General features: G+C 52.3%; 1 protein-coding gene across 2 annotated transcripts in view; it reads right to left on the reverse strand.

The window, feature by feature from the left end:
- Positions 1-17,311, reverse strand: part of SLC2A1 (solute carrier family 2 member 1) — a 33,679-nt gene extending 16,368 nt beyond the window's left edge. Inside the window, exons 1-2 of one of the 2 annotated variants that reach the window (XR_001917157.1) lie at positions 17,129-17,311; positions 5,591-5,686 (exon numbers count right to left, since the gene is read on the reverse strand). Coding sequence is in view for 1 of the 2 variants with exons in the window: in NM_001314223.1 (NP_001301152.1) it covers positions 5,591-5,686; positions 17,129-17,146 (114 nt within the window). In the remaining variant the exon portion in view is untranslated. 2 annotated transcript variants of the gene reach the window in all.

The following is a 25,113-nucleotide window of genomic DNA, read 5'->3' on the forward strand; positions in this document are numbered from 1 at the left end:
ATGCCCCCACATGGCAGTGCCATCTGAGCACCCCACACCTCTGCACCTTCACCTCGCCTCTACTTTGCCTTCTGCCTGGTAAGCTGTTGGGCACTTTCCCTCCTCTGGAGAGCCTTCATAATCACCTCCTCATTATTGCAGTGGTTCCCAAACAGGGGCAACTTGGTCCCCCTCCGCCCTGGGAGGGGGAGATGTTCGGAGACATTTTGGGTTGTCACCCTGGTGGGGATAGAGGCCAGGGATGCTGCTAAACATCCTACAGTGCATGGGGCAGCCCCTGTAATGCCAAAGAGCTATCTGGCCCCAAATGTCTACGGTATTGAGAAAAACCCTGCTCCCAGGGCCAGGTGCCCTCTCCCTCCCCCTTGTCTGCTTCCACCAGTCTGTCTGCATTTCCATCACTACCCTGGACAGCTAACTAGGACAGCTGCCCTGTGCGCTCCCTCCACACTAAGTTTCAACATGGGCACGGCCTGATTCATCTGGCTCCCAGCACAGGGCTAGAGGTTGAAAGCACTGCCGCTGATTGAAAAACAAGCCATGAATCTGAGCGACTTAAGAGATGACGGAGCTGTGACAGGGTGTCATGGTGTAAGAGGCTGTGCAGCTGTGTGTGGGACGTCTGTGCGTGACTACGCTTGACTCGGCCTGAGGTCGGAGCAGGAAGGAGCAGCTGGGTAGCAGTTGTTAGCATGTAAGAGTGTTTCGGCGTCTGTGAGTGCAAATGCCTTTTCTTCTATGGGTGGTCAAGAACGCAGGCTGGAGCCAGGCTTCCTGGATTTAAATCCCAGCTCTATCGCTAGCTGTGTCCTTGGTTAAATTGCTTAACATCTCTGTTTCCCAGTTTCTTATAAAACAGGGATTACTGTGTCTACCTAATGGAGTTATTGTAAGTAACAATTAAATTACCATTTCTAATGCATTTGGAACAACACTTGGCAAATGGTAAGTGAGCTGTAAGCTGTGAGAGTCTGTATAAGTGGAGATGAGCGGAGGGGAGAGGGGCCCAGAACTCTTTGGATCCAGGAGGAGATGCTGCCTGGGGCCTGGGCTGGGAAGCCCGTCTTGCCTCCAAGTACTTTCACTCACCAAGCTGGGCTGTCCTGGGCAGACCTCGCCTGCTCTTTAGACCAAGTTCCTCCTTTGGCAAACAAGGAATGTTGAGCCAACGGCCTGTCAGGCCCCTTCCAGCCCAAACGGTCTGGTTTCTGAGGGTGCCTCAGACTGCCTGACACTGTCCCCTGGCCAGGAACTCGAGGCTCCTCAATGGCCCTTAGTCACCCCTGTTGGCAGCTCAGCCATGTGGGGAGGCGAGAGGCGGTTCTCTCCACCCAGCGCGGTGGTCAGGATGCCCTTGCTCGTTTGCTCTCTGTGTGGCTGCGCTCCCGTCTGCCCCAGCAGAGACAGGAGGCCTGGCGTCCATCTGCAGCTCAGCCTCTCACTCCCTGGGTGCCTCCAACCCAGCCTCCAGGCCTCCTTTATGAGCAAGAAGATAACCTTGGCCTCACCCACCATGTGGGGCTTCTGTGGGGAGATAATTTATGAGGAGGTGCTTTGTAAACATTCAAGATAATGTTATGATTAATTAACCACTTCCAGGAGGAAGCCCTCTGGGGCCTGTTTTATGGGGGAGACGGAGCTCCTGGTAATTGACAGCAGCCCTGGCACTTTCACCTCTGCTGGGGCAAGGTCTCCTCTGGTGAGCAGGCCACCCCGGCCAGCGCAGCAGTTTCCTAAGAGAGGCGCTTCTACAACAAGTGGCCGGCCTCGTGGCGTGGGCCGTCAGCGGGACACCTCAGCCGCCGCATCTCTGCACAGGCCTGCGATTCCGCCCAACTGTCCCCTGGAGCTGGTTTGCCCTCCAAGGCCTAGCACAGCTGCCAACTCCTTGGCTAAGCCCTTCCTGTCTCTCCCGTCAGCCCTGCTCCCAGCATTAGTCATTCTTTTCTGTTCCCATAGCACCGAGGAGCCCTCCACTATTAATACTCTCGCTGTTCCCAAGGAGTCTCCCCTCCCCACCCCACCCCCGCCCTCTGGATGGTTTTGGAGGGCAGGACAGGGCCCAGCTCTGACCGTGTGTCAGGCAGCTTCCTGAGGGCTGGGAGGTCTCTGCTGTGTTCACAGCTCATCCCGCCTCAAGTCTAGAACACTGCCTGGTTCGTCCCTGTGGAATGAAGATGTTGGCAGAAGCACTGTGCCGTCCTAGGATGATGGCTCTGGTGCCTCCTGAAGCGGGACCATTGCCTCTGAGCCCCACTGTCGTCTCTCACTCTGGTGTCATCCTCTCCCCTCTTCACTTGTTAAGTTTATCACATTTGCTCCTGGTTGAGAAAACCTATGGCCAGGCTTATGAGAAGTTGTTTGTAAAGCGCGAGAGTAAACAGGCAGAATGCCCAAGAGCACGCCCCCTGGGAACACCATGCAGGTCTCTCTCCTGGGTCCCCAGAGGTTGGCTGCCCAAGTGACCTTTGGACAGGTGCCCGCAAATGCTCCTCTGAACGTTTACAACTGGGCCTCTGTGCTGCCCATTAGGCTTCCAGATTCCCCGCCCATCTGCCAGTGAAATTCTCACCTTTCACCAGTAGCTGATTAGATGGGCGGCCCCGAGAACTGGAGGTCGTCAGTCTGGGTTTGTCCACGCCTGCACCCTCGGAAGTTTGTCCCCACAGCCTCTGCTCCACCACCACCTGCGTCCTTAAGGACTCCCCAACCCCTGCCCCAGCTTCACCCTCTCCTCTGATGATTCCTGACAACCCCTTTAAAAATGAAGTTTTTGTATTAAAAAAGAAAAAATTCCTAGCCCCACAACCCTCTGGCGACCGCTCCCTTCCTCCTTCTCCACCAGTCCCTGGGAAGGGCCGTCTCTGCTCTTCCCACCTCCCTTCTCCCTCTTCAGCCCATTGCAGGGGGCTTCTACCCACAGGACTCCGCTCCATCAGCCTTGGCAATGCACGGTCACCATCGGGTCTTCTAAATTCAGCCATACTGGGCTGCTGTGCCCGGGTCAGCCTCTGGAGTCCAACAGCATTCCTTCAGTTGTCCACATCCGAGTGCCTGTTCTTACCGATGGGTACTGCTCTAGGGACCGTGGACCCTTGCCCTCAGGCGCTTCCATTCTTTCTCTGGCTCAGGAGGGTCTTGTCTCCCAGCTTAGAGGGGCCCGCTCTCTTCCTCCTCCTTCCCAGGACCTTCTATCAGTGGGGGTGCTATCCAGGGCTTGACCTTCACTTCTTTTTTCTACTAACAGTCTCTCCAGCAGATCCTTGTCTACCACTAGTTGGACACCAGTGACCCAGCTGTTGGCTTTCTTCCCCTGGCTACCCTCCGAAGAAGCAGACCCCCGTGTCCAGGTGTTTGAATGCTGTGTCACCAAACCTCAGTTCCTGCATGTCCCACAGCCCCTACCTTCTCTTTCTCCAGCCCCAACATCAGTCAAAACTCGAAGCCAGTTTTAAACCCCACTGTCTCATCCTCAGGCTGAACCGATGACCAGCTCCTACTCAGTGTTTGTTTTTCTAACCTTCTTACAACAGCTGCCTTCTCACTGTTCCCTCGTCTCCAGCCTCACATTCTCAGACCCAGCCCACTGCACCAGACGCCTCAATCATTTCCCTAAAATGCAAATCTGACCCGCTCTGTCCTCTTCAATGGGACCCTATTGTTCTCACCCTGAAGGCCATCCTCCCAGCTCGGCCTCTGCACTGGTGCCCACATGCCCGTTCTCACTGTGCCCTGCCCCGCCCTGCCGGGGGCTGGAGATTCTGCATATGAAACTGCCGACCACAAGGGCCCTCTGTTGTCTGCTTCTGGCTCACCTCGTTAGCCTCCCATCCTTCTGCCTCCTCTCATTCTACCCTAGTGACACACAGACTTTCTCTCCTCTGGGCACTTTCTTCCCACCTTTGTGGGCCCCTGCTTACTACAACCCTGTTCTGTTTCTGGAAAACTCCTCTATCTTGCTCCCAGAGCCCTAGTTCTGTCACTCCATGTAACTCCCTGTGTGATCACAGTCAAGTGATCACTTCTGACATGGTGTGACCACTTAACCCAGTACTGCTCATCTCTGACTGTACACGAGAAACAGCTGGGGAGCTTTAAAAATTTGATGCCCAGACAGCATCCCAGACCAATGAGATCAGACGGTGAGTGTCAGGGGACTCCAGTGTGCAGTCAAGTGAAGAACTCAACCTCCCTCTTAAGACAGTACACACTTTGTATCTGAAAGGATTCCCAAAGGGAGCTGACTCTGGGGCACAAACCTCGGCAGATCTGCTCAGAGCACTTAGCAAAAGCAGGCTTGGGACTATTCCAAGCATGGGCCCGAGGTCGCCCATGGAAAAGCCCCATCACTTCCACTGCAGCTGAGCGTGACTCAGCAGGCCCAGAGTTCCTGGTGACCTGCTCCCCAGCTTTGGGCGTGGCCCCCACTGCCACCCTCCGGCTCTTTGGAGGAGGCCCCACTCTGACTGCTGGTTGCCACCCCACTCCCCCAGACAGGCCCGGATCCTTGGGAGCCAGCCACACTCACTTTCTGGCCTCACCCGTCTGGACAGTGAATGTGTTCAGAGGACTTGTCCACTCTCACTTTGTCCTGCCTGGGGAAGGTATGGACTTTTAAGCTGACAAGGTGGTTGGTCAGGAAGAAGGCCCGAGATTGTGTAAACAAGAGAGTTTGGCTTCTGACTCCACATCCCCTAGCTATGTGACCTTGAGCCCGCTGGTCATTTCATCTGCCCTGAGCCGAGATGTTCAGGTCTATAAAGTGGAAACCACAGCCCAATGTTATGAATGCACACAGCAGGCCTGGTATAGAGGAGGGACTTGCCACAGTCTCCTCTCCTGCCCCCTTCCTTTCCCCTTCTCCCTAAAGCAGTGGGCTGGCTAGGCTGGAGGTGCTCACTGGGGTCCCTCCCTGTCCAGACACTCAGGAGAACAAGTGAGAACAGATCTGGGGTGTGTTGTGGGGAGAAGGGAGTAAACAGATATGTACCCCGCCCTGGTTCCTAGGACAAGAAGCCATTTTTGCTTTGCCTGGCCCTAGGGCCTGCAAGGAGACAGGCAGTTTCAGCCTAGAGTGGGCACCCTTACAAGGGAGTGTGCCACGTGTGGATGGGTGAGAGCATGGGTTCAGGGACCATCTGGCGTGGAGGCCACTGAGGCAGACTGATGTTGCCTCCCGGCTCCATCTCTTAGTAGCTGGTGATCCCGGGCAGGCTCTGGCCATTCCCCACACCTGCAGGGTAGGAGTGGGCATGGCTACCCGCCTGCCTGCCTTACAGTGCGGTGTGAGCAGCAGGTGAGAGAAGGCAGCCTCTGTAACCCAAGGGCCGCGTGAATGCAGCACTACGCGGAGCATGGCTGTGCCGGGTGGGAGGTTGGTCGAGGTGATCTGTAACGATCCCGCAACTCTGTGGGCCTTAAGATTCCAAGGCCAGAGCTACTAGTGTCTAACCCGATCAGGGTCAGAGTATTCGCTGGTGATGTCTCCAACATCCGAGAGGCGGGGTGAGCGTGTATGTGGGTGGGGTGTGGTGAGGGTGCACAGCAGAGTCTGCTGGTGTTGAGAAGCCAAGGACGGGATGGCACTCACCTTCTGGGGGGCATTGATGACGCCAGTGTTGTAGCCAAACTGCAGGGAGCCGAGCACTGCCCCTCCCACGGCCAGCATGAGGCGGCCCGTCAGCTTCTACAGAGGAAAAAAAAAACCCACACTGTTACAGGCATGTCGGGGCCCAGGTTACTAGAGGGCAGGGCTTGGCTGGCAGGTTCCCATTCAGTTATCTTGCCTGCCTCCTGGCACCACACCAGCTCTTCTCCCAAGAAACTTGGCCACTTCCTGACCTCAGGTGCCCAAACCAGCCCTGCCAACTTCTAGACACGGGGCTGGCCAGACTCATTCCTGGGGAGAGGGGAATTAGGGTCTTCTCCCTCTCTGTAGCCAGGGCCTGGCATTCATCTCATTGCCCTGGTGAATCCTGGGGTTGAGGTAGACCCAGATTCTGATTAGGAGGCCCAGGAACCAATGCAAGGGGGTGCCGAATGATGTGGGAAGAGCAGCATAGATGGGTGGGGGAAGTACCCTGGATCTGGAGATGAGGATGCAGGCTTCTACTTCCAGCCCCCTGACTTCCTTGTGCTGTGAATTCCACCAGGTAGATCCCTGTCCCTGCTCCTCCGGGGCCCTGTTTGCTGCAAACCCTTGCCTCCAGTCACAGGGCGGACACCAAGGTGGAGATCAGTTCCAACTCACTCAGGGGGTTGCAGAGAACCAGGCTGAAGCTCAAGACAACCATCCCGAGACCACGAGCTTCCCGGGTTGTTTGGGGCTGGGGCAGAAAAAGGGCGGGGTTTTGTGTCTCCTGGAAGGCAAGGACAGGAAGGCAGCAGGCAGGGAGGAGGCCAGCCGGCAGAGGGCCTGGGTGAGTGAGGTGCCTTGCTAGAGAAAGGGAGAGAACTCTTTTTTCCCCCTGTAAAATGAAGAAGCCAGTTAAGGCAGGCTCTTATCTGACTGAGAGAATGGAGCCTGGGGGTGGGACGCCAAAGAAACAACAGGTATTCACCAGGTGCATCACACACCAAACTTGACATTGGAGGGGAGGGGTGGAGGTGTGGATCTGGAGCCACACCTGCCCGTGGTGGGGAGAGCCTCAGCTTGGCCACGGCCTTGCTATGGGCCTCAGCCTCCCCTCCTTCCTCCCCCCAGAACCCAGAAGCAGCCCTGACTTCAAGATCCTCACAGGTATTGCTGGGTTTAGGTGTTAATTAGACACGTTCCTAGTATCGTCTTTTCATTCTCTGGAAGCCGTCAGACCAACGATTGCAAAAGCCAAGGTTCTCACGTCAGAGGCTGAGAAAGAGGAAGGAGGTTTCAGCCGGCCGGAGTTCAGAGCCCATTTCTTGTTGGGGCGGCAGGGGAGAAGCTGGGTCCTTCCTCCCCATGGCCCCTTTCTGGCCAAACTCTGGCCACTCATCCTAGACGGTGGGGCTTTCCTCCCGGCAGGCTGCACTCCTTTTCAATCCGGCCCCTCACGGCCCACCCTGCCCAGCATACCCTAGCACTCCCAGAGCCTCCTTGCAACTGCCTGGGGAGTCTTCAGACCCCGGACTGTCGGTTCCAGGTGGGTGGTGAATGCCCGACAGACCTCCTTTGGGAAGAGGCCTGGCCTAGCCCAACTCCCAGGGCGACCACTGGGACCAAGTAAGAGGAAGATATCCCAAGGACAGGAGGGCTTGACAGTGGCTGTTGAGCCCTACACACGGGAGCTTTCTGCCTCTGAGTCACAGGCGTCAGCTTGGGGCTGGCCTTGGGGTTGGCCATCATCTGATACTAATGGTATTCAAGATATGTATTTTCCTGGTACACACAAGAATAAACAGAAAACTAGCAACGCAAACCTATGATTTGAAGAAATGTGGCATGGCTATATAATAGGGTGCCTAAAATAGAAAGCTCTTTAGGTAGAGATTTGGCATAATCCTCCTGTTATAATTAAGTAAGAACCAAGGCTTCAGAATGTTGTGTGTTGTATGCTACCTTTTGTGTGGAGGAAAAAAAGGCTGGGGTTGGGGAGAATATACACACCTATTTACTTAAAAGAATGTACAAGAAAGGTAGCAGTGTACCTTGGGGATCTGGGTGGCAGAGGCAGGGTAGATGGAAAAAATCTCATTTTCCATCCTTTTGTACATTTTGTCATTTTGTATCACATGAATGTATCACCTATTCAAAAATATTTTTTACACGTCTTGTGGTTTCATATTATTTAGAACACAGCAATTTAAACAAACCTAAGTGAAAAATGATACAGATGATATGCGGATCTGCTAAAAATCGCGCCCTTGCCTGAATGACACCGCAGGAGGGGCTCTGTGGGGGATCAGTACTATTACTACAGGCTCTGTCTCAGTCTGGCTCTGATGTACCAGGGGTCTCTGGGCCTCTGAAGTCAGTCTTGGGGGCCCTGCTGAGCAGCTGTGCCTCTGGGAGTGGGGGCTGCCACCTGTCAAGGTCAAACTCTGCTTTAGAAAACCTGCCCACCCAACCACGGGGTTATATGCACTCCACCCAGGCAGGCTGTTGCATCACGACCTACTAAAAGGCTTAGTGATTCATGCTCCCAGCCCTTTCCTGACATCAAGGGAAAGCATTCGGTCCATTGAGAAGGGGGAAACTGGTGTGATCTGAGCTTCATCCAGGGCACTATGGGAGCCCTGCAGGGACAAACTTCTAATTTCACCTGGGATGATCAATCAAAGGTGGGTTCCTGGGAGGTGACACTGGAGTTGGGCCGTGAAGGACATGCAGGGAGTCTGCCAAGGGGAGAAGCGGCGGCAAGACTGCATTCCAGGTAGATAGAACAGTATGTGCAGGGGGAGGCTGGGGGGCCCAGCACAGTCGGATTCATGCTCAGTGTGGCTGGATGCTTGATGCAGGGGAGGAGCATGGTCCTGCTCCTGGGTAGGCACACAGCGCCCATCTCTGCCCCTGTTGCTCCCACCACACCCAGCGTGATCACTACTGGACTAGGAACCAGGAGACCCAGGCTGAAAGGCAGAGTGCCATTTCCCTTCACCTTGAAATTGGTCTTTGTGGTGGCTTTGACTCTGGGTCTCAGTTTCCTCACATGGGAAATGGGGTAAGAGTGTCTTCCCTGAAGGCTTGCTGAGTTCTGGGTCAATGCCCATCATGGAGCCGGCAGAGTTCACTTGACAGGTGTCTGCTGAATCAGGGAGGGATGGGAAGCCATCTGCCTCCACCAGCCCTGTGGCTGGAACTGAAAGGCAGCAATGCAGTCCATTCATTCAGCGTGTATTTATTTATGTGCCAAGCTGATAGACTAGTTGATGAGAAGGGTTCCAAGTTCCACAGCTCATGGCTTTCTCATGGAAGCCTTTTATACAGGTGGAGGAGCAATGGAGAGCCCAGAATCTGAGAGCCCTGGCTACCTATGACCACCTATGGGGATGGGGCTACCTTCTAGAACACCCCTTGCCATTCCAGACCTTTGCCCTTGCCGTGTCCTCTATAGTCTCAGCTTCTGCTCCAAGCAGTTGGGGAATACCCAACTGCTGTTCCCCCACCACACTGGGAACTGAATGGGACCTAGAGTGCCCAGAGTAGGATGCAGCGCTGAATGTTTGTACAAAGGTAACCGGTCACTTTTGAAATTAGTGTTTTGGGCAAAATTGGCTCTGTGAGTATCTATTCCCCCCAGCCCAGCACTCATCCTAAGATTCCAACTTGGTCATGTAACAAACCCCTGATGAGGACTGGAACATCAGCTCTGAGGGCTGAAAAAAGCCTAATAGTAACTCTCCAGCCTCCACCCCACCCCACAGGGAGGTAAAGGCCTCTGAGTTCAAACCCTGATTCTCTGAGGGGTGCCCCAGGCAAATGCCTGGGCTCAGGGCCCTGCACAGAGGCAGCTCTCATGCCCCCATCCCTCGCCACCCCCACCCCAAGTGTGGGGGTCCTGAGGCCCACTGAGAGCTCTCCCTCTCCCAGGAAGCCACCCATGAGGTACCTGCCAGCTTTGGGACCTCTCCTCCCACACATGGAGATGCTGGGGGGCCTGGCCAGGTCACATAACTTGCCAAACATCATGTGTAGCCTTTTGACACTCCAGCCCTGGGCTCTCCTGGTCAGTACTGGCAGAGGGAGGGCATATGGCCACACCATTGAGGTAGGTCACTCCCTGTGGGAGGAGGGTCTGGGGAGAGGGTCCCTGAGCCGGGATGAGCCACAGGTGGCTCGCATCCCTTCCTCCTTCCACAGCTCCCACATGGCCCTGGGGTACATCAGAACAAGGAACAAGGACTGCATGGCCCCCAGTTCTAAGAAGGATGGGGCAGGGGCTTATCGGATCGATGACAGCTCCTTTTTAATTTATTTTGTGTACATTTCTCTTCTAAGATTTCATTTGAACAAAATTCTGGTCAGTACAAAAAGAAGCCCAAGAAACTGCAGAATTGCTGTAATGCTCTCCCATGATAGATGGGGAGCCTAAGGCCAGAAGATAGGGGCCAGGATACTCAGCAAACAGAAGCCAGTCCTGGGACTTGAGTTCTTTGGATTCCTGGACAGACATTTCACTCTTTGAACTCTTCCAGCCTTCCAGGTCTTTTCAAGAAGTGTGATAACCCTGGGAAGCATCACCTTCAGGTGACCTGAGGCATTTATTTACTCTTCTCCAAGCCCTTTTCTTCAAACCTTCCAGGGACGTCAGGACTTCTGCATAGCTGAGCTACCCCTGCACCCCGTGGTGGCCCTAGAAGCAAGAAGGTGCACATCAATCTTTAAAACAGAGAGTAGAGGAGGGAGCTGCCACTTTTATCAGCGCTGGCAGCACCAGCCAGGCCCCGGGCAGCATGCCAGGGCTGCTTCCACATCCTGATTTAACCACCACCACCAGGCTTTGGGGGAGAGATTGCTCTCGCTTCGGAGGAGAGCCTGGAGGCTCAGAGAGGGAAAAGCGGATGGCCAGAAGGCCTTTGGCTGCTGCGAAGCCTCATTTCGAGGGGTTTCTGCTGCCAAATCCTTCCTGCTCATGTCTTCCCTCTGCTTCCGGGTACTGGTGCCCGAAAGGAAACAAGGTTTCTACCTGGTACTTCCTTCCTATGTAGGTCACATTTCATCCCAGCAACTTGCTGTGCCTTGCCCTGTCTGAGCCAGGACAGCCCAGACCCACACTCAGAAACCTCTTGGCCACTTGGGTTGATTTTGCTCTAAGCCCAGGTTAGTCAACTATGGCCCGTGGTCATGGTCAAATCCAGCCTGCCAGCTAAGAATGGGTTTTACATTTTTAAGTGGCTGGGGGTGGGGGGCGGGGAGAGAAGACCAAAACTTTGTGATACATGAAAATTATATTAAATTCAAATTTCAGGGGAGTTCTCTGGTGGTCCAGTGCTTAGGACTCAGCACTTTCACTGCTGTGCACCTGGGGTTCAATCCCTGGCTGGAGAACAAGATTCTGCAAGCCACACGGCACAACCAAAAAAAAAAAAGTTCAAATTTCAGTTACCGTTAATAACATTTGATTGTAACACAGCCACACTTGTTTGTGAAGACTGTATTGTTATGGTTCCCCTTGTGCTACAACAGCAGGCCATGCGGCCCACAGAGCTGACAATATTTACTTACTATTTGGCCCATTACAGAAAAAATTTGCCAGTCTCTACTTTAAGTCCCAGGTGCTCTGAATGGCGGTGTGCAAACCCAACATATGATAGCTGCACAGGATTTTTCAAAGCCTTCCAGGCAAAACCAAATCACCTTTCAAAAAGATGTTAATTGCAAACAAACAACTGACTCCTTGAGCCAGCACCTGGGCATGTGGAGAAGCCAACACCCCAGAGAGGGATCTGTTCAGTGGGGAGGTGCGCCCCTATTTGACTATGAAAAGATTAACTTGATAAGACTATGGGAATATGCAACCCCAACCCTCTCAGCTGACAAGGTTAAGTCCCAGCTCCCCTACTTGTATGACCTTGGAAAAATTCCTTCCCCTAAGATCTGTTCTCCATAAAAGAGGCTTCCTAAGAATAAGAAGTTATGTTACTAAGGAAAGGCAGTACTTGAGTGCAGGTCCCCAACACTGTTCTGGTCAATGGAGATTCAGCAACAAACTAAACTGAATCCCTGCTTCATGGAACTTGATATTTTAGATGGGGCAGCAGTGTGGGGAGTGGGAAGGTAGAACCTTGATATACCTAAAACATATCACGTGGTGAGTGGCATGAAGAAAGAGAGTGATGGGGACAATCACTTAATTCTTAATCGGGCAGGACATCTTGTAATGGAATATTATGCACCTGTTGGAAAGAATAAAACACACCTATATGTACTTGATATGAAAAGAGTGCCAGGGAGAAAAGAAAAGCAGTAAGCAATGTATAGAATGCACACTGTGTGAAAGGAAGGAGGAGACAATCACTTTCTATCACGGCAAGTGCTTAAATGTGCAGAGACAAACACCATAGGCATTGGTGGGTGAGCAGGAGGGAATGCACAGGGCTGCACAGAACTATGCAGAAAGCGTGATCCAATTACTCTAAACTCCATTTATAGGCACATGTATACACATGCACAAAAAGAGGTCTGTGAGGGGTAAATACCCAATGATTACAACTGGGAGAAGATGTTCACTCTTACTTTGCATGCTTCTCTATATTTGGCTCCATTACTTTTGTAACTTAAAAAAAAACCCCTTGCAACCTGACCTAGAGAGGTAGGTATTATTTCTGTTGTTTAGTCGCCAAGTTGTGTCCAATTCTTTGAGACCCCACGAACTGTAGCCCACCATGTTCCTCTGTCCATGGGATTTCCCAGGCAAGAATACGGCAGTGGGTTGCCATATCCTTCTCCGGGGGATCTTCCTGACCCAGGGATTGAACCCGTGAGTCCTGTATTGGTGGGCAGATTCTTTACCACTGAGCCAGTTACAGTTGGGGAAAAAAGCTCCAGCAAGAGGCATGGCTGGCCTGGGGTGAAATGTGTATTGGTGGGCAGATTCTTTACCACTGAGCCAGTTACAGTTGGGGAAAAAAGCTCCAGCAAGAGGCATGGCTGGCCTGGGGTGAAATGGTGGAGCTGTTTCCAGTGGAGCCCTTTCCTCCTCACTCCCCAGTGAGCTCTGGGCTAGGTGATTTGGGCAGATGTCCTATCCAGCAGAGGCCTCAGTAGGCAAAGGTTCTCTAAGCTGGGGTCTGGCAAGAGCTCTCTCCCCTTCCAGGGTGCCAAGGCCCTTGGGAAGCAAAAGCCAGCAAAGTGTTGGTGCTGAAGTCTTAGAAAGGGTCAACTGTCCTCAGTCTACCAGAGTTCAAGGTATGGGAGCCTTGCTCAGTTACTGCAGAACCCCAGTGTTTATGCATTACCTACTGCCTCCCTGGCCTGGAGGTCGGACAGTAGAGCCTTAGGCTCCACTCCACTCCTCCCATGGATGAGGTGGGTAACAGTTGGAGGTTTGTTGTGGTGGCCAGGCCTAGACACAGCCTCTCTGAGCCCAGAAGTCCAACCAGGAGGCTTCTCAGCCTCCACAATCCTGGGGACGCTGAGTGACTCTGTTACCTCTCTGCCCAGGAGTGAGGTGGGGGAAGGGTGAGGTTGCAGGTCCCAAGCCAATGCTGCACAGTTCTCCTTTGTCCTAGGCCTCCCCAGCTCTGCCAGCTAGGGTGGGGTGGGTTGGGGGAGAACTGGACGACTGTATCCCTGGAGCTGGAGCAGAGCTCTAGGCTCTGACATCCTGTCAGTGCCTGATCAGGAGGGATGGGGTAAAGCTGAGCTCCTTGGAGTCACAAGCTGATTATGGGGGGATTTGGGGTTGACCCAGCTCCAGGCCAGTTAGGGTTGGTCCCGAAACGGCTCAGCATGGGACAAGGATCATTATAGAGATGTTTACAATGTCTGCACACCCAAACTGAACGTGCAAAGGGTCCTTCCATTTAAAACAGCCACCACCCTGGTTTAGGGCACAGGACCGGTCTCACCACAAGAACCATGGGGAGTGAACCTCCATTTTATGGAGAAGAAAACCAAGGCTGAGGAGAGTCACATCCCCAAGGCATAGTGTTGTGAGGATGTCTTGTTTCCTTTCACAGAAGGCTTTCAGGTCAAATTATATCTAACCCAACTACTAGACTGCACCCAGAAAGAGCCTGCAAAGTCCTGGAGTCTGAGAATTCCTGTTCATTTGGGGTGAACGGAGGGTGACACAGAAAAGCGGTGTGGAAGAGGAAGTGTTTAAAGAAAATAGCGAAAAACATTTCAAATTTTTGGACAGCTGTATCTTGGTTAAGCTTTTTTCCTTCTCTGGCCTCCGTTTTCATCTGTCAAACGGAGGGTTGGGCCATGCACTGGAAGGTCCCTGCTGGGGACTTTCCTTTATCATCTTCTTGGGCCATCCCAGAAAGGCTGGCAGTGTGTTTTGTGCTGGGAGGCTAGTTTATGACCTTGGAAAAGTCATTTTCCATTGAACCGTGATGTCATCATGTCTTGGTATCACCCTCACAGGGAAGGCAGGGCAGCCCCATCAGTGGACCCATCTAGGGGCTTGGCACTCTCACCCATGTTCTGCTCTGCAAACCAGCTTCCTGACAAATCCCAAGTGGAGAACTGGCCAGTTGGAACTTTAAGGATTTGCCTGAACAAGTGATACAGCCCTGGTATGCTGGGGCTCCCCAAAGGCTCCCATTGCCAGACTGCCAGACTTCTTCTGTATAGAGGCTGCAACCTAGGTAACCCCAGGTCACCTAGGGCCCAGGTAAGTGCAATGCATCATGGGAGTCCAGAGAAGCAAGGGATATTTATGGAGCATCCATGGGGACAGACAGACACATTTATTTCCGAGTTCCTGCAGACACTCTAATGATGAAAATGACATCATTCTGCGGACGCGGTAACTGAGCTAAAGCTGGAATTCAAAACCACAAATGCAGGACTTCAAAAGCCTATGCTCTTTGTACTGTTGAGGAACCCCGCAGATTTCTCATTTCTCCTTTGTATGGAGGATGGAGTTGGCAGAGGTCCTGGGGTGTGATTAGGGTGCCAGGAAGGACTAGTTGAGGAGTCTTCACAAAGGGCTGGGCAAGACATCTCGGGGCAGGACTCACCCTTGTCTGCTGCCCAGTAGGGAGTGTGAGCAAACTCCCCCGGCTGGAACAAGAGGGTCTTCAACTTGTCTCCTCCCTACTTTTCACTCAGGTAAACATCACAATGAGCCACAGAGAAGCACCACAAAGTGCAGGGAAGTCAGATGAGTCAGTTCCCAGTTCTAAGGAGATGAGGAGGAACATAGCAAAGCAAACTTCAGAATCAGACACCCCTGGTTTTAAGACCTTGGGCAAGTGATATAACCTCTCCAGGCCTCAGTTTAACCTCCTGCACAAAAGGATGGGGCGTGCTGATTGAGTCAACAGGTCCAAAGGGAAGGGCTTTTTTCTAGAATGTATACAGGATGGTCTATAGAAGGTTTATCGAAAAAAAAAAAAAAGAAAATTTTTTTTTACTATAACTGCTATCTGTATTTGCCTTTTGAAATTTCTACTTTATGTACTCATACAATCAATTATTATAACAGTGCCTGTATATGAATTTATGTGTGCATGCTCAGTCATGTCTGACTCTTTGTGACCCCATGGTCTATAGCCCGCCAAGATCCTCTATCCATGGGATTTCTCAGGCAAGAATAAATGTAGACAAACCCCTGGAAAGGAGGCACTCCAAAATTATTTACTGATGGAGCAGGTAATCAAGAGTTTGGAGGGTACTGCATAAAAAACACCCACCTGCTACAGCATTTAGAACTGGCTGGCACATGGACAGCCCTGGAAGTCAGTTAAACTCTCTCCCCTCCATTCAAAATTCAAGAAAGGCTCATGGTGAAAAGGGACAGTGTAGACTGAAAGCCCTTTCTGATTAGCTGGGGTTCAAATCCAGTTCAGCCACTTACTAGATGTTTGACTTCAGGAAAGTTACTTCTCTTCTCTGAGCTCCCTCCCTGAACCATATGGAGGGTCAGTGATACTGAAAAGCATTTGAGCCCAGAGCCTAATAAACTATTAAGCAGCTGTTGAATTTCTCCTCCACTTTTTTCTCCACTCAGAATATTCACTTATCCACTCAACAAATAAACACCCAGGTCCTGCATCATATGCTGAACAGACATTTCTTTCCCTTGAAGGAGTGAAAAAGTTATCCTTCTCTTACAGACAGTGAAACTGAAGCCCAGAGAGGTTAAGTGACCTGCTAGAGCCCTGAGCTAACATAGCAAGCTTACCATTAGCTAAAAGAACTTCTCATTTCATTTGTATTTTGTTATACCGCAGCATAACGGCTCACCTATGACTGTCGGGAAATGTGTTCTGGGCTCAGGGTCTCCCTTCAGGCCAGGGCGGGCTGGTGAAGCAAGTTGTCTGGATTCCTCAGGCACAAAGACGCCTTTTCCCGCTGAGGGTACAGCTTGGCCACACTGTCACGCACCTCTCTGCCCAGTCAAAACCTTGCTCAGTTCCACAGGACACCTCCAGCGCCCATAGGAAGGGTAGTGCGCAATTCAGTGCTAACCCATACCAGGTGAAAAAACGTACACCCTCGCGCCTTCCCTGCCCGAAAAAAAGGGACTTGAAATATCCTATAGAAGGGGGAAGGAGGGAGGAAAGAAATAAGGCCCTACACAAAAGGTGGGGCCCAGTAAATACTTGTTGGAAAGGAGTCATTCTGGGAAAGTCACAAAGATCCCCTCTAGGGCAAGTCCTACAGGGGGAAAAAAAAGAGATCGTATCGAGGCAGTTTGCTCCCACGGGAAGCAAACTATTCACAGTCCCGTGTCCCGCAGCTCCCTGGCGCGAGCTCCTTCCACTCAAGCCCGGGCCCCCTTCCCGAACCCCTGTCCTCCCCGGGATCGCGGCGGCTGCCCCCGGTGTACACTCTCCGCGCGGCCCTCATCAGCCCCTCCTGAACAGGGAAACGTGCCACCTCGGAGCACATCGCCCCACTTGGCTAAAGCTCTGGGGCCTGCCCTACGCGGAAAGAAGAGCCTCGTATGCGGGCTTTTCGCCTCAGCCCTGCAACTAGACATCCTGGGGTTGAAGCCCCGGCCTTAACAGACTGCTCTCTGCCTCGGAGCCCCAGAGGGCTGGCGCGGGGACCGCGCGGGGCGGCGGAAAACGCCCAACACCAGGCCGCGCGCCCAGTGTGGCGCCCGGGAAATGAGAGCAGCGGTTCCCAGCCTGCCGAGCGGGGGCGGGTCCCTCCTCCTCCGCGCTCAAGGGCCGGGGCCCGGCCGGGGGCTCGGCCCGCTCAGCCAATGGGTGCCGCGCTCGGACCCCTCCCCCGCCCCGGGAGGAGCCGGCGCGGGGCCGCAGCCGGGGAGGATCGTGAGCGACGTGCCGCGCCCGGGCCCTGGATCCCCTGGCCGCGCGGGGCCGCGTGGACCTCGCGGTTCCCCGGAAGGAAGCCAATTACTCAGCGGGGGCGCCACCTACGCACGCGGCGCCCTCGCGCCCGCCAGATCCCGAGCCCATCCCTGTCACTGTCCCCCGGCCCGAGGGAGAGGCCCAGGCCGGCGGAGCGATCAGCGGGGGTCCGCGCCTTTGTTCCCGGCAGGGAGGGCCCGCAGGCGCGCGGACTCACCTTGCTGGTGGGCTCCATGGCCGCGCTGCGCCGGAGGCTTTCGCGGCACCGGGTGCGCGGGCGGGCTGCGCTGTGTGGATCCCGCTTCGGCTTTGGTCTCGAGACCCCGTCTGCGACTCGCTTGGCCTCCCTCTGCCTAGCGAGCTAGCTGCTGAGACCTGCGGCCCACTGTCTGAATTCTCGCTTTGGTTACCTTTGAGCACTCCGACCGTCGCCTTTATAGGACCCCAGCCATTGGCTAGTGAAGCTGGGGGGGCGGGGCGGAGGGGTGGGCAGAGCCCGGGGGCGGGGACTGAGGCATGTCCGGGGCGGGGTTCCCCGAGGAGGGGGCCCAGGTCGCCGTCCAGGCGAGTGAGGGGTGGGGAGGGAGGGCGCCCGCTGGGTACCTTGTTCTGGCTGCGGATCTCCACTTCTCCCTGAGTCCTGAGAATTCTCTGGCTGTGTGACTCTCTGCAAGTGTGCGCACCTCTCTGGGCTTCAGCGGCCAGTAGCAAAATGGAGGAGCTATTACCGGCTGTGAGACCAAACTCGGAGCCGCACAAGGTCGCGCGTGAGAGTGAGGACTGGAGTCCTCACTCCGCCAAGGGATAACTTCAGGAAACTAGTTGTAATGATTGTACCACCTCATAGGTGTGTTATGAAGATTAAGTGAGTTAATATTTGAAAAGTGTTTAGAGCAGCCTCTGTTATGTGGTAAGTGGTATTTAAGTATTTGTTAGACTACAGGAGGCCTCGCTCTGTGATTTTCTCCCTTCCCCTCTCTAACCCCACATTCCTGTTTGTGAACCAAGCCTGGCTTTAGCACGGGCTGGGCCCTCTGCCTGAAAATCTATGCCCACCTCATCTAGGACTTTAATATCACCTCCTCTGTGAAGCTTTTCTCTACTCCTGACAGTACATGTGACTCTATGGTGACAGGTAAGTGTGAAAAATATGAGTGATAAGAACATAGGAGAACTTGGATTTGAACCAACTCCGCTGTAGACCAGCCCCGGTATGATCCTAGGCAAGGTGCAAGCCTGTGAGGCTCTGCTTTCTTCTGGTTAACCCGGAATGAACATGACCACCAACTTCAGGTGCTAACATGAGACATACAATGTCCAGATCTGCCCATGAAGTACTTAGCACATGTTGACTTGCACGTAAGGCCCCCTTTAGTAGTAATGGTATTTTTTCACCTTATTTCATCTGATTTCACCTTATTTCTTCTTCTGGACTCGTGTCTTACTTGAGACACAGTGAAGGGAAAGACCCCTAGTCCAAAGGTCTGGACAAAGGTCTGGACAAAATCCTGAGGTTAACCTGAGGGTCCCTTTCTCTAGGAAAGGGGTCAGCAGGGGCTATTTTCTGTTGGGAAGGAGGAGCCTGGGCATGACCCCTGGAGTCCTTTGTCTGGGCTGTGGGTCCAGTGCTGGCCAAGGGAGGGGGCTCCCTGTCTGGAGAAGCCCTGGCAGGGAAGGCAGGCCCCGTTGGTGCACCTCTGCCCGTGGCTCCTATTTCTGTGGTCTCCCAGTTGCGCAGCCTGGAAAGCTTGGGGCCACCTCTCTCTTCATCTGGTGCCCAAGCCCCTAAGGCCCGTCGATTTCACCTTTCTGTACCACCTCATCCTCCCTCCCTTCTGCTGCCTGCAGGGCTTCCGGCACCTCTGGTCCTCATCCTCTAGTGCTGACCCTCTTTCTTCTGCTTGTATGTCCCATGTTGCCGTAGAGGCAGCAAGGTCCAGCCTGGCTAGCACGGCCTTCAGGGCGTTAGTTTACAGGCTTAGCCTCACCCCTCACACTTGCACTCGCCACATCTGTACCTTTGCTGATTGTTTCCTCTGCCTGACTCCCTCCACCCCCACCTCATCAAGCCAAAGTGCTTCTGATGGCACAAAGCACCTCTAGAAGGGGCCCCTTACAGGAGGCGTGCCTGAGTCCTCCACGAGGGAGTTGTTCTCCCTTTTACCTTTTGATGTTTCTTAATGTGCTGCTGTGCTTTTTCTCTTCTTCCAGACTAAGCACCTTGAGGATGGCTTCTATAGCTGAGACACAGAGGTGAAGAAAGAAAGCAGAAATGAATGAACACGTGAGCAGCTAGTCTGCTTGTTTCTTGCCAACACAAGTGTTCCCTGAAGTACCTTTTGGGTTTTGCCATTTCCCTGCTCCAAGTCTCTCCATTGCTCCCTGTTGCCGAATACATTCAGTCTACTGTGTATACCTCTTCCCAGCTGTGGCTGTGCCCCACCTAGCTCACGGGGTGCCCTCACTATCAAGCTCTCTTTCCTTCTCCAGTCCAGCCCTGTCTGTGGTGGCTGCTTCTCCAGGGACAGTTGCTAACCTTATGGATTCCCCAGACTGGAGAGAATGAAGAGGGGAGGTGCACAGCAACAATACTGAGTTGGGTGTGCATGGCTAAGAGTGTGTATTGGAGCAGATCTTGTACCGCAAAGGAAGGAGAGGGAGTAGAGAGAGCTTCAGGATAGGGAGAAGGCAGGCTGAGCAGGGTTTAGTAGGCTAAATATGAGTTCAGCAGGTGGGTCAGAGGGAAGGCCATTTTTGGCAAGGGGAAAATCACCTGCAAAAAGAGGAGACAGACAAAGGATAAATGCTAAAGGGAAGAAAGAATCTCTTGACCACATGCCTGGTGGTGGAGCCCTGGATTCGGTTTCCTGAGTCCCAGTTCTGCTGTTTACCTGCCAAACATCACTGAACAAATCCCTTCTCTCTGTAACCTCAAGGCCTACATCTGTAAAATGGGCGTAACAATCCTCTCCTGAGTTGGCCAGAGGAAAAACAGATTATGTACAAAAGTTTATCCAAATAATGTATGACTTCCCTGTAGCTCAAATGATAAAGAATCTGCCTGCGAGGCAGGAGACCAGGGTTCGATCCCTGGGTTGGGAAGTTTCTCTGGAGAAGGAAATGGCAGTCCACTCCAGTATTCTTGCCTGGAGAATTCCATGGAGAGAGAAGCCTGGCAGGCTACAGTTCATGGCGTCGCAAAGAGTCGGACATGACTGAGTGACTAACACACACACACACAATTTGTGGTGTCAGAAATTCAAACTGCCTTGCTATGGTCAGGGTGGAACTTGAAGACAGAGCAGAGTAGCTAGAAAAACAGCTTTGCCTTCACCCTACCCCATCATACTTGCCCTATCATTTGCTTGAAATTCCATTTCTAAATGTTCTCATTGTAAAAGCTTTATGATCCCTAGAAGGTACTGTGTAGAGGTGAACTCATCAGACGCTATTGACACTGGCCAGATATTAGATTCGCAGGTAGACTAGTTCAGTTTTTGGATGGCTGAGTCCTCCGCGACCAGATTTAACTCCAGCCAGGGAGGGAACATCAGAGAAAGCCTAAGAAAGTGAGCCTGGAGGGATGGGTTGCCGGGGGAGACCGAGCAAATGCCCATCACCAGGTCCTGGAGGTGCAGCTTAGGGCAGAGGGGCCAGGCTAAGCAGCCCCTGCGGCGGGCGTGCAGAGGGTTGGGAGCGAGAAGGGGATGAAGTTCGCGGAATCTGAGTGGGAGAAGCTGAAGAGGCGGGGTCAAATGCTAGGCATAGGAGTTAGGGCTTTATTCAGCGGGGAGTGGGGAGCTATCGAGGGTTTTTGAGCAGGGAAGGACCTGAGGAAGTCTCAGCCCTTTCTCAAGCCTACTCCAAAGATTTAAAGGGGAGTGTAAGGAGGCGGTGAAGCCCTAGGGCTTCGCTTGGAAGGACCAAGTAACCCCTCCCCAAGCTACTCTCACACTGGCAGCTTTGTTCGCAGGAGGGTGCATTTAGCCCTGGAAGGAACTCGAACTTTTGGATTCCAGGCAGTTCTAGTCCTAGCCAGTCGGAGGAAAAAGGCTCCCTGAGACTGGCGGGGCGGCCTAGTGCGTGCCTGCGAGCACGCTAGCGCGCTCCGGGGCCACAGCCGCGCTGACCGCTGTGCGGGGGCGGTCTGAGCAACTCCGGAGTCAGGACTGAGTAAGGCTGCCCGGGGAAAGACGCTTTTTTTTTTTTTTTTTTTGCCTTTAAAGGCAAGCGTCCTTGGCGGCTTTTGCTGAGTCAGCTGCCGCTGACGCAAGTGGGGCTGCCAGGGGCTGGGACGGGAGAGCCCCCAATCCGCGGGATGTCCTGCAACCCCGATCCTCCCAGGCTGCAGGTAAACACTGTGCTGGACTCCTGGAAGGCCTGATGCGCCAGGCAGGACCGTCTGGCGTGTTTACTATTTTCATTCTGACTTGCGCACCTGTTCATACCGCCTGCTCGCAGAGCACTTTGCAGCTCCTCCTTCTCTATCCTTTCACGTGCCTCTCCCCAGCCCTCTGCTCTCGGCAGGGCCACCACCCTACCCCCCAGTGCTGGGGGATATTGAGGAAACACTCCCCCCGTTGTCTCCCGCACCAGGCTTGTCTGTCCAGATGCCTCCAAGACAGCCCTTTGAATGCCCCACAGGTTCCTAGCCTTCACCATGATTAAGTCTAAAATCATCACCCTCTCCCATCTCTCCCGGTCCCCACCGCAGAGACGTTTCCTCTATCCACCAAATAGGCCAAGCCAGAGATCTGACATCTTCCTCGAAACTTCTTTCTCCCTCCTCCTCAATACCCAGTCAACCCTGTGGACTCAACCCTTCCAAAACAGGCACTGGACTCCATCCCCTTCTTTCATCCCACTGGCCCGGCTATAGCTCTGCTTGTTCGTCCTCCCACCTGCCACCTCTCTGGTCTCTCAAACACTCAGCCAGCGCATCATTTCCCTTTTTAAGCATCTTTCCCTGGCATGCAAGAATGTGGCTTCAGCTCACAGATGTGAAAGAAGCCAAATGCAAAGGAGTGCGGTTTAGTGCATGCAAAGTTCAAAAACAGGCAAAACTTATCTGCAGATTAGGGGTCTGGATAATAGGTACCCTTGGAGGGATGGTAGTGACCATGAGCGGGGCTGGTGATCAGGGCTGGGGCTATGGTGAGGCAAATGAGGCAGGATCGGCCTTACAGATATTTCCCTTTGCCCTAAGCTTTCGTGTGACTCATCACAGCATTGTTACTAATCCTGTCTTTACCTAACATTTTGATATTCTGTCATCATGAAATTTTTTGGCATTAGTTTTGATTTTTAAAAAATATTGCATTAAAACGTTATTTGTCTTGATGACTGAGCTTTTTGGCACCCCCTTACATTTTACTCAGGAGATGAGTGTCTCACTTGCCCTAGTCCTGACCCTGCCGGTGGTGTTTTGCAATGGGTGCAGGTTCCATATGTGTGTTCAGTTTGTTACAACTCATCAGGTTGGACAGTTCCAATTTTTACATTATGCACATTATGCTTCAATTAAAAAAAATTTTTTTTTAACTTGAAAAGACCTTTCCGTGATTCCAAGGAAATGACTGTTTTCTGCTTCTTCTAGCATCCCCAGGACCCAAGATGATACCTGACACACTCTGGGATGTGATACATAGTTGTTGAATGAATGAGTACAATATTCTTCCAGTTAATTTAATCCCAACAAGAATTCAGTGAAATGAGTCTTTTTTTCACTCCATTTTCTAAAGGAGAAAACTGAGATTTAAGGGAAGTGAAATGATTTGCTCAAGTTGACACAGGTAGTAGGTGTGAGTTCTAGCACCTCGATTAAAAAAAAAAATCAACAAAAACTCCGACCTGTAGCACCTGCTCGGGCACCTGATCCAGCACAGGCACAAGTGGTGCGCCAGGGCCTGGCTTTTATCCCTGAGATTAAATTCTTTGAGCCATATCTCTCTGCAGATGATGACCTCCTTGGGATAAGGGCTCAGGCATACCTGTCTTCTCTCTGTCCAGCTAGTTACTTAGGACAGGGAAGAGGCTCTGAATATTTAATAAATGAGCAGAGCAAAGAATGAATGAATGAGGAGGCGGACAGTGATAGGCAGTGAGTGGAGCACAGGTTGGGGAGGAAAATCTGCTAGCTGTGTGTCTTTGGGCTTGTTACTCAGTCTTTCTGAGCACCAGTTGCCCCAACTGTAAAAATGGGAATAATATCAGTACTTACCTCAAAAATGTAATGAAAATATGAAATGAGGAAATGATCGTTGGGGTGACTGGTATATAACACGTGGATAATAAAACTGTAGTAGTATTCTTTCCAGTGGTTCACATTCTCAAAGTCTGATTTACTGCAGGGTGTCAGGGATCTACCTCTTTCGATTTCCATGTATTACTTTCTTGGGGGTCTCTGGAGTTGGAAGGAGGGGACCTGATGCGGTTCCCCAGGAGCTTTCCTCCTTGAGCCCACAGAGAAGACCAGTGCTGAAATTGTCCAGAAGTCTGGTAGCCCAACTCCATCCTGCTGGTGGTGTCATCTGTGATGAGTTGCTTCTTTGTGAGCCTCACTTTCCTCTCTGTCCAATGGGGCTCAGAATCATCTTTACCTTGTGGGGCTCTGGGGAGGATTCCCCAGAGTCTCTAAGTCTAGCCCACAGTGCATGTTCCTTTAAGGTTGGCACCCTGGGGAAGAGCCAGGAGACTGGAGGCTCTTCGAGACTCTGGAAAATCTAAGGACTGATGGGAAAAACAAATAGCCTGGCTGGGCTCTGTTTTGGTCTTAGAACCTTATTACTCCCAGTGAAATAATACCATTTATGCTGGTGCAACTTTTTAACTGTGCCAAACACCTTCTCGAATGTCATTCCTTGGGTCCTCCTCACACCTCATGGGGAGGTCAAGACCAGATTTATTCATGTACCCATGGCACAGGTGAATAGACTGAGGCATACCAAGGTTAAAGCCATTTGCTTGAAATTACACCAAAGGAGGAATTGGGTAGCAAATGGAAGGCGTGAGACCTGGACCTCTTCACCACCACCATGCAGCAATTTGGATCCAAAAGAAAGCAGAGAGCTCACCTCCTGAGTGAGCGGCTATGGCCCGACTGACGTATGGCTGTGCCTGCTTCCCCCACCCCCAGCCCCACCTGGATGCCACCTGGCAGTCACACGTACATTCATCACCGAGGAGCTGGCTGACTCACCCTATTAGACCGGAGCTGACTCACACTTTAGAACATGGAAAGTGAGAACCTGAAAACCTGGAGAAGCTCTCCCTTCCTCATGAGGCTTTAAATTAATGTCCCAAACCCACGGCAGTTTAGCTCTTAAGAAAGAAAAAGCACTGTGGTCTGCCTGGAGGCGGACATCCCTGAACTCAGGGGGCAGTGGTTCACTCCACTCAGGGAGGTTACAGGCTTGCTGGGTGACTTCAGGCAAGTCATTGTCCTTTTCTAAGCCTCAGTCTCTTTGGTTTCATAATGAAGGGGTTGCAACAGGTGACTTCCAAGGCCCTTCTAGCTCTGGGTTGAGAAGCCTTGTCATGATAAGTGGTGTGTGTCAACAGTTTGCTGTGTGCCAGGGGCAGAGCTGAGTAACTGATGTAAAATTGTCACTTTTAACCCTCATCACAAGTCCTAGAAATATTGCCTCTATCCCACTTCATAAAGGAGGAAACCAAGGCACAGTTTCAGAGAAATTTGCCCCAGGTCAAGCAAGTAAGCCAATAGCAGATCTGAGAATTTAACCCCGTCTGTCCACAGAACTCGCATAAGTGGGTTTATTCTTACTTATTTTATCCTGCTAGAGCTCGGTTTCCTCATTTAAAAAATTGTGGCAAAGTATATATAACGTGAAATTTACCATTTTAACCATTTTTAAGCATATAGTAATTCAGTGGCATGAGATCCATTCACACTGCTGTGTAACCATCACCACCATCCATCTATGAAAATTTTTCATCTTTCCAAGCCCAAATTCCTTATTCATTAAGCAGTAACTCTCCACTGTCCATCTCCCCAGCCCTCTGGCAAACACCATTCTCCTTTCTGTCACTATGAATTTGACGACTCTCGGTACCAAATATAAGCTTTCCTTGTCTTTAAAATTATGACAACAACAAAACCATGAGAGCAAAGGTCAAATAATCCTTCAGTTGTGGGCAGCTGGCTTTGAATTGGATTTTAAGTTCCAGTTCTTCCATTCAACA

This window comes from Capra hircus, chromosome 3 (genome assembly GCF_001704415.2).
Source record: "Capra hircus breed San Clemente chromosome 3, ASM170441v1, whole genome shotgun sequence".
NCBI lineage: Eukaryota > Metazoa > Chordata > Mammalia > Artiodactyla > Bovidae > Capra > Capra hircus.